Source organism: Mus pahari, chromosome 3 (genome assembly GCF_900095145.1).
Source record: "Mus pahari chromosome 3, PAHARI_EIJ_v1.1, whole genome shotgun sequence".
Classification (NCBI taxonomy): domain Eukaryota; kingdom Metazoa; phylum Chordata; class Mammalia; order Rodentia; family Muridae; genus Mus; species Mus pahari.
This window is the reverse complement of record NC_034592.1, coordinates 119,826,646-119,836,033: the sequence shown is the minus strand read 5'-3', so window position 1 is coordinate 119,836,033 and position 9,388 is coordinate 119,826,646. Positions and strand designations below refer to the sequence as shown.

General features: G+C 39.1%; 1 protein-coding gene across 5 annotated transcripts in view; it reads left to right on the top strand.

Moving 5' to 3' along the window:
• Mkks (McKusick-Kaufman syndrome) overlaps window positions 1-8,703 on the top strand; it is an 18,656-nt gene extending 9,953 nt beyond the window's left edge. For 2 of the 5 annotated variants that reach the window (XM_021192280.2, XM_021192279.2), the window contains exons 3-6: window positions 1,371-2,765; window positions 4,680-4,855; window positions 6,260-6,370; window positions 7,767-8,703. In XM_021192280.2, the coding sequence (XP_021047939.1) occupies window positions 1,781-2,765; window positions 4,680-4,855; window positions 6,260-6,370; window positions 7,767-8,207 (1,713 nt within the window). In that variant the 5' untranslated portion in view covers window positions 1,371-1,780 and the 3' untranslated portion in view covers window positions 8,208-8,703. The remainder of the gene's footprint in view (window positions 1-1,370; window positions 2,766-4,679; window positions 4,856-6,259; window positions 6,371-7,766) is intronic. The other 3 variants (XM_029536083.1, XM_029536082.1, XM_029536084.1) reach the window with 2 other exon arrangements.
• Window positions 8,704-9,388: the final 685 nt, after the last annotated feature.

Sequence of the window (9,388 nt, the reverse complement as noted above, 5' to 3'; positions counted from 1 at the left end):
GGGGGGGGGATATAGGGAACTTTCAGGATAGCATTTGAAATGTAAATAAAGAAAATAATGAAAAATAAGAAATAAAAAAAGAAAAGAAAAAAATAATTTTTTTTACAATGTACTATGCTCATAGTTTCCCCTCCCTCCTCTCCCAGATCCTCCTTACCTACCTACCCTTCCAACTCGAGACTCACTCTCTCAAATCAAACAGGGAAAAAAAGAATAAAACTAAACAAACAATGAACAAGAAATATACATGTCAAGACATACACAAACAAAACCCAGAAAAATGCAAAGAGGCCATAAAGTAAAAGACCAATAAAGTTTTTTAAAAATGCAATGTGAGACAAAAAAAAATACATACACTCTCTAATGAATTTTTTTTATGTTGCCCATCTCTTAGCCATGGGGCCTCATATGTGGTTTGTGTAGCTCTCTGAAAAAGTAGTTTTTCCTATAAAAGTAGCTGTCAGCTGGAGATAGCTTCTGGGTTAGTAATAGGAGCTTATGTAATAGGAGAAGCTATTTCTTAGCACTGGAAACCCTTTTGTTTTGGACCTGTACAGGCCCTGTGCAAACTGCCACAGTTGCTGTGACTTTATGTGTGTGCCATACTACTATGTCTGGAAGATATTTTTCTTGGGAGTCATCCATCACCTCTAGCTCTTACACTCTTTCTATCTCCTCTTCCACGTGGTTCCTTAGTCCTAAGGGAAGTGGTTTGATGAAGATTTCCTATTTAGGATTGAGTGTTCCCAGGTCTCTCATTCTTTGCACGTTTTCCATTTGTGAGTCTGCGTCCTTATGTCCTACAGGAAAAAGCTTCTCTGATGATGGCTGAACAAGATTCTAATCTATGAGTATAATAGGAGTCATTTTATTGCCATGACCTCTTAACAGAATAACTGGGTTTTCCTCTAGGTTCAGTATCTTATCTATTTTCAGGTTATTGACCACTTTGGCAGTGTCAGGCATGGGTTCCAGTTCATGAAATGGACCTAAAATCCAATCACATAGTGTTTGCTTACTCACATGGTTGTACTACTAGTTCACCAGCAATAGTGCAGACAGGTCACTGTTGGAGGTCAAAGGGTTCGTAGCTGGGTTGATGTTTACCTTCCTCTTAGGGTATTGTGCAGAGTACCTTCTACTACTGTGAACACTGGTCAGGAAGGGTGAAAAAGCCTCGATTTTCTAATGTGCCGTTTGTCTTCTAGAAGCAAAGGAGTATTAAGTCCATTGGGTTCCCTTTCTCACGTCCAGTAGGCTTGTGACAGTTAACATTCTTTTTCTAAAAATGGAGCTGAGTATTAAAATTACTAAATTTGCTACCTATAAAGTATTATGGAATTATTCTAATTTTTTAAAATTTCTTATAGAAAGAAGCAACTTTGAATCTGAACTTGATAATAAAAGAAGAAATGAAAAACCCCAGTTGGATTAGAAAGAACTGGCTTCTTGTGGCTGGGGNGACTTTCATAGGCGTCCATCTTGGAACATACTTTATACAGAGAGTTGTAAAAGAGTCTGTGAGGTCTGAGTCCAGAGACAGACAAAAGAATATTGAAGAATGAAGCAAAATAAATACTTTGGATTATTAATGTCATTAAATTAATCTATGCTGGTTATTGTCTGAGACCACTTGATTTTGTTGTTGCTGGTTAATGCTGCACCTGCAGACTTTCATACCTGGAGAACAGTCTTTAATGTGCAAACACATGACAGTGCAATAAAATGAAAACCATGTGAACAAACTAAAGCTGCCTTCACAAGTTACACCTGAAGCAACATGTCTCGGTTAGAAGCTAAGAAGCCATCGATGTGTAAAACTGAACCATTGACAAGTGAGAAAGTCAGGTCCACACTTTCTGTCTTGAAAGGAATCATAGCCTCATGCTATGGCCCTTCAGGGAGGCTGAAGCAGCTACACAATGGATTGGGAGGTTGTGTGTGCACAACCTCCCAGTCCTCAGCCCTGCTTCGAAACCTTTCAGTCACCCATCCTGTACTAAAAGTCCTAACGTCATCCGTGCAGAATCATGTGTCCTGCTTCAGTGACTGCGGCTTATTCACAGCCATTCTGTGCTGCAACTTAATTGAAAATATTCAAAGACTAGATTTGACACCCGCAACTGCTATTAAATTAAATAAATACCTCTTGAGTCTCTGTACCAGTTATCTCAAGTCTGAAGCCTGTAGTTGTCGAATCCCAGTTGACTTCAGAAGTACACATACCTTCCTCAGCTTGGTGCACAGTATCTTAACAAGCAAACCAGCCTGTATGCTCACCAGAAAGGAAACAGATCACATAGGTGCTTTGATTTTGAAAGCTTTTTTACTTACAGTTCCAGAAAGTGCAGGAGAACAAATGGTTTTAGGGAAGAGTATAATCGTTCCCTTAAAGGGCCAAAGAGTTACAGATTCTACTGTATTACCTGGACTACTCATTGAAGCATCAGAAGTTCAAGTAAGGAGGTTATTACCCACCCAAAAGTCAAGTGCCCTTAGGGTGGCCCTCTTCTGTACATCTTTATCTGGAGATTTTTCTAATGCTGGAGAAGGAACGGTGGTGGTCCATTACCAAGTGTCCCTTGAGAGTGCAGTTTTAGGGCAGTTGCTTAGTCTAGGAAGGCAACTAGTCACTGATCATGTAGACCTTGTCCTGTGCCAAAAAGTAATACACCCGTCTTTGAAACAGTTCCTCAGTGAGCATCACATTACTGCCATCGACAGAGTTGGAGTGTCTCTGATGGAATCTCTGAGCAAAGTGACAGGTAAAAGCTTCTCCTGGCTTCTGCCCATTAAAGTTAATCTATCGTCACCCTTTCTGAGCAGAGAGGTTTAGTTTGTGTCACTGTTAATACCTTGAACATTTTTAGAAGCCACCAACTTTACAGAATTTGTATCATTTCTGTAATCATGTCTGTTGTTTCTGGAAAAGATTCCATTGCCCAGTTACTAAAAACTAGAATGGTGGTGGCCATTTCCAACCTCAGGTGTAGTCTGTTCTGATCTAACCCTCAGATATTTTATAGGCAGTTGAAAAGTCTAACATAATTATAAGGTCTTCAGTGTTGAACACAAAATTTTAAAATTCACAAAGCTTTTAAATCCTGTTACATTCAGGAAATGGTTTTTCTGGTTGGAATACTTCATTTTTCTCACTTTTATTATAACTCCAAGAAATATGTCAATGCTGGATGTTTACCAAGAATATCTATAGCTAGGTTCTTGAGATCAAAGGGCACCCTTTACTGCCAGGGATACTAATAGGCCTGGCCCTCAGACCTTTAAAATTATTTGGTGAGTAACAATCACAAACAGCAGACGAAGCACACATACATGGTTAGGACAAAAGTAAGTTGAATTCCTGATATGAGTCACTTCTCAATGTCCCTGAAACCGCACTGACAAACTCAAATTATCAGTTACGTTCATATTGATTGCAGTGGTTGCCTTTTGTTGAGCAAGGTCCACCTGTGTTTTGGGGCTAGTCATAAAGTCCTGACCACAAGCTATCACACCTGCCTTGTGTGTTACAACCCACTAAACTAATTAAAGTTCACCAAAAACCATGTATGCCAAACATTGGATATTGTCAACCTAGTGACCATCAAAATGAAAGTTACTAAGATCATGCAAATAGTTATTTGGAATTCATTTTTTATGATCTAAATTATCTACTAATTTGCATTAGTTTAACTGTTTCCAGCTTACTTTACCCAGTACATTGGGTAGTCTGGATTTGTAAATTAAATTAAAGTGTGGAATGTTGTCCTAGAGCACCAGTGCTATGGAAACAGGCACTGGTTTTCTGCACTAGTCCAAAATTGTCACTTAGATACCTAGAACACAAAATTAAAATTCCAACTCAAAGTTTTCTGGTATCTGGACATGACAGTACATACCTAATCCAGCACTTGGGAGGAAGAGACAGGATTATCAAGAACCTAGGTCCTCATCTACATAGCAAGTTCAAGGACAGTCTGGACTCTCAGAAAAAAAAAATCTGGACTCCAAAGAAGTGAATTGCTGCAAGTTATAGTTTTGATATTCAAATGTTAAGTGTTATTTCTTACAGAAGTCCATGTCAATTCCTTATATAACTTAACTCCCTCTAGAGGTTTTGCAAATATTCAAATAGGAATGGCTGCTTTGAGCTTGTGCTTCTGTAACTTCTCTACTGTCGTGAACTGTGCTCCAGAATAACCCTTTCCCCCTTAAGTTGCTTTTGATGGAGTATTTTGTTACAGCAATGGAAAAGTAACTATGACAAAGTCCATAAACAAAAATAGCCCAAACAAGCAAAGATAGCCACATGTACATTTGTAATTTCAGCATTCAAAAGGCTGAAACAAGAGGATTATTGCATGTTCATCTCGGTCTACATGGTGAATTCCAGGCCAGCCAGGACTACATAGCAAAATGCCATGCCAAAAAGAGGAGGGGGAGGGGGAAGGAGAGGCGGGGGGGAAGGAGGAGGAGGAGAAATAATATATCATTTAAATAGGATGTAAATTTCAGAGATCTAAGAAGATGCATTTTTATCCTATATTTCATATTCTTAATAAGCTTTTGTGGGGTCCCCTATACTAGCTAGGGATTAACGTTTGTGGTTTCTTGATACTTGTTTTAAGGGTCCCATCTTTGCTTATGCAGTTTATATTTTTTATACTTTACAAATATAGGAGCAACGCCTATTGGTTCTCTAAACCCAATAGTTTCTACTACTTATGGAAGTGTGAAAGATGTGTGCTCTGCAAGATTTGGCTCCAAACATTTTTTTCATCTTCTTCCTAATGAGGCCACTGTCTGCAGCTTGCTTCTCTGCAGCAGAAATGACACTGCCTGGGAGGAGCTGAAGGTAGGTGGATTCCAAGGCCTGCAGCAGGGATGAAGCAGTCATGCAAAGGGTCTTCAGGGTGAGGTCTGGGTTGTTTGTTTTGGTTTTTCATATTTTTCTATAATTTCTATAATGATATAAATAACAAGACCAAAAGGGACAGAAGAAGGGCCTGGCAATATAGCTCAAAGGTAAAACATATGTTTGATACATATGCGCTCCAATCCCAGGACCATAGGAGGGCAGAGGAGGGGCAAAGGTTCAAGTAATCTAATTTAACGGGCTGCTACAGTAAATTTGGAATATAGTGTACCTTCTGTCATTTCTGCATTTTATAAGAAACCTGAAATTTCTTAATAGGAACTTTTTCTGAGAAATTAAGTTGGATTGTATCCAGTCTTTTGGCATAGCGATACCACATTGCCATCTACAAACATGATATGCTGCATCCATAGCCACCCGGGGAAGCATGCCCATGCCCATGTGCCACAGGTTGAACATGGCTGAACTGAGTAGTGCTGCTAATGTGTATGAGTAATTCAGTCAGAAAGTGGATTTCTTAATCATTATCCATTGCCCACTTCTGAGTAGAGTTTATTGTTTTCTGTACATTTTATATAAGGGAACTGACAGCTTAGAAATTGATGATGAGTTTAAATATTCACATATGCTTAAAGATTCATTCATAAGTCAGAGATTTCTCTTTTTTACTTATTACTTAGTACTCACTATCATTTCTAAAACAATTTATACAATTGTATAACATTCATACAACTTAAGACTTTAATTTTTATGGAAATACCACCAAACCTTGTTAATGCGGACATTTTTAGGCCATATGTTTGTGAGCAAAGTAGATGGAAAGAAAATCTAATTCTGTAAAAGCAGACCATTGTGTCCTTTATTCTCTAGTCATTATTGGAAATGTGTATTAGTCACATTACAACTTTGATAAAATAGATTTTGTTCTTTGTAAATTAAAATCTGTACCTTTACACTACTGAGATAACTGAGTGGGTAAAAGCACTGAATACCCTGCCTGATGACCTGAATACAGTTCTCAGGAGTCACATGATGGAAGAAGAGAACTGACTCGCACAAGTTGTCCTCTGACCTCCACACTTGTACCATAGCACATGTGCACACTGACCTACATACACGCAAGATAAACATAACTTTTTTAAGTTAAGAAAAAATGTGGGTACCTACCACCAAGATGACTTAGGTTCACTTTGTAGAACCCACATAGTGGAAACTGTCCCCAACCTCTATTCATGTGTCCTGGCCTGCCCTTTCTCTTACCACTCACAGAGAGAGAATTGGAAATTCAAAAATCGGCTCTGAGTTCACAGTCTAAGATGCTGTGAGAGTGGTGTGGTTTGTGTACTAGCATGAGATCCCAATTTTAATTTGTTTCTTCCATAGCTCACGTGTCAAACAGCAATGCATGTCTTGCAGTTAACAATCAAGGAACCATGGGTTTTATTGGGAGGTGGCTGTACGGAAACACACTTGGCTGCATATGTAAGACACAAGGTAAGCTAAACATCCTCTGTACATTATTTGAACTTTCAACAATTTTTGTTTTGTGAGACAATGGCCAAATCATAATACTCTAGGAACCTTTGATAGTTAACTTTTCAAAATTCAGATAATGTAGTTGATTTCAAGAATGTAATATTTATAAATACAAGATACTAAATTGATTGTGTTGGTTATTATGATTCTAATATAACAAATGATCATGTTCTTTGAGTATTGTCTATATGTAAGGCATGTTAATGCTGACATTCTGTTATTGGGAATTCTGAAATTCTCCAGTTTCTGATGTTCTAATGCTCAGAACTAAAGGGCAATATAATTTTAAACAGATCTCAAGTATTTAGCTGATATGATAAGTACTTCATTAGTCTTTAGCAGTTTTGTCTGGTGTGCATTGTTTGTTTGTTTTTAAATCATACAATTGTCCTTTATATATTTAAGGAGTGACCAAAGGGCAGCCATTTAGAATAAGCTGATGAAAGGGTTAATTCTTTCATTCTGTCACATGACCAGAAATAGACTTTTCCTTTGGCCAACCATGTTAAGGTTTACAGCCTAGCAGGTTGACTCATACAAGCCAAGCAGCACTGTTGCCAAACCCTGAGTGATAAAGCTCACTAACTTTATGAACAAGAGTTTAATCAAGTATCCTATTTTTCTGAAGCATCTTTGTAAATGTTGCTTTGCTTTCCTCATACGAAGCAATGAGATGAGAGCCATACCCAAGCTGTGCAAATACATGGCTTGAGTCAAGCCCAGAGCATGTTTTTTCTCTGTTCTAATTATTCCTAGGCCTAGGCCTCGAAGCTTCTAGCCTCTGTACAATCTAATCTTCTAAGCTAACTGATTTGTCTAGCTTCTCTCAGCGTCTTTCTGAATTGCTCTGCTTGGCCTTGCACTAACATTGGCAACCTGTTCTAATCTTCTGGCTCTTTCTCATTCTCTGACTTGTTCTGTCTTCGCCTTTGTATACCCTGTTCTTTTTCAACCTGTTTCTGTAAAACTGCCATTCACACATACCGCACCCCTTCTGTCTCTCTCTCTCTCTGCTCTTAATAGCCTCTCTTTTCTGTGCTGTTATCATGAGAGTTGGGCATATCCTATCTTTAATTCATTCTGTCATATCTTTCTCTGATTCATCACTTTGTCTGCCCCTCAATTACTTGTCACTTTCAAACATGTCTGCTTCCTTCTAAAAAGTAACCTTACCTTCATTGTTAGGGATGAAAGGTGTATACTCAGGGCATATCTGTATTCCAGCCAGATCATATAGATTAAGAAGGTTTTTGGATGTGATCCCTTGTCAAAGCAGCCATGTTGCTGGATTAAAATTCCTCTACACATTTTCATATTAACTAATATGTATGGTTTTACTGGCCACCACCTTTAGGTTCATCACGAGTTAGAAGCTATTGTCAGCGATGATGGGTGTTCTCAGGCAAAGCTCCACATTGCTGCCGAAGCATTTTGCAGTGCTCTAGAGTCCGTTGCTGGCTCTTTGGAACATGATGGTGGTGAAATCCTCATTGACATGAAGTATGGACACCTTTGGTCCTGTCAAGCAGATTCTGCCTCTGTTGGTAACTGGTCAGATACGCTGTCACGGTGTGGCTGTGGTTTGTACAACAGCCAGGAAGAGCTCAGCTGGTCTGTCTTAAGAAGCACTTATCATCCTTTTGCACCACAAACCTGCCTTCCACAGGCAGCTGTGGGCTCAGCCAGCAACCTGACTGTGGACTGCTTCACTGCCAAGCTGCATGGCCTACAGGCGGCTGTAGAGACAGCCAATTTGATTTTAGATCTTTCATATGTCATTGAAGATAAAAACTAACATAAGAGAATGGCATATATATATGTTATGAAGCAAACTAGTTGAGGTGTCTAAGAGAGCATATTGTTCTCTCCCAAAGGCCTGTTCTCCATAGGTGAACAGATGATCTGTAAAAGTATACTTGTATACTTAAGGAAAATTATGGTTGTTAAATAGAAATATATAGACTAATAAAAATTCTCGATGCCTTTATTAGCATCACCATCACCCCACTTTTGGTGTCCTCACACACATTTAAGTTTGGAGGTTTACAAACACTAAAGATAGTATGTCACCTAGAAAAATGGAAATTTCCCCATGCTGCTTCGCCAAGTTGTTCCAACAAGGGGTGACCTATACCTTTCCATTGGCCAGATAGGAGTCTTCACTTTTCTTAGTTCTGTACATTAGCTTTTTGTAAAGCTTGATCCTTCCTTGATGTTACATTGTTGCTCTCATTTTAAATGTTGTATAAATTTGTTGGTATATTTTAATAAAATGATCTGTGTTCTCTAAAGTTGTATATAATCCTTACTAAGAAATACTGGAAATGTAACTAACCTTGCAGCCTCAACTACTTAGGAGGTCCTGACACGACCATTGCTCAAGCAGCGCTTGAGCCCTGCCTAGGCAACTCAGTAAGACCCTTCTCGGAATAAAAAGGTCGGGAGTTGAGCCGGGCATGGTGGCACATGCCTCTAATCCCAGCGTTTGGGGGGCAGAGGCAGGCGGATTTCTGAGTTCAAGGCCAGCCTGGTCTACAGAGTGAGTTTCAAGACAGCCAGAGCCACACAGAGAAAGCCTGTGTCGAAAAACCAAAAAAAAAAAAAAAAAGTTGGACGGTGGAGAGGAAAGTAGAAGACAGCACTTCTCTAATACTTGAAGAAAACTATTCAAATTCTGATGGTAAATTGTGGCATAAGAATTCTTGGTGAAAATAATTTCAGAGAAGGTCATTCTGGCAGAAATAAATGACAAGAAAAAATAATCATAAGCACATTGTTGTGATTAAAAGTAAGAAAGGTAGCTCAGCAGTTAGGAGCACTGGCTGCTGTTCCACAGGACCTAGGTTCAATTCCTAGCACCCACATGGCAGCTCACAGCTGTCTGTAACTCTACTTCCAGGTGATGTGACACCCTTTCTGGTCTCCACAGGTACCAGGCAGGCATGTAGTGTACAGACATCCATGCTGGCAAAACAT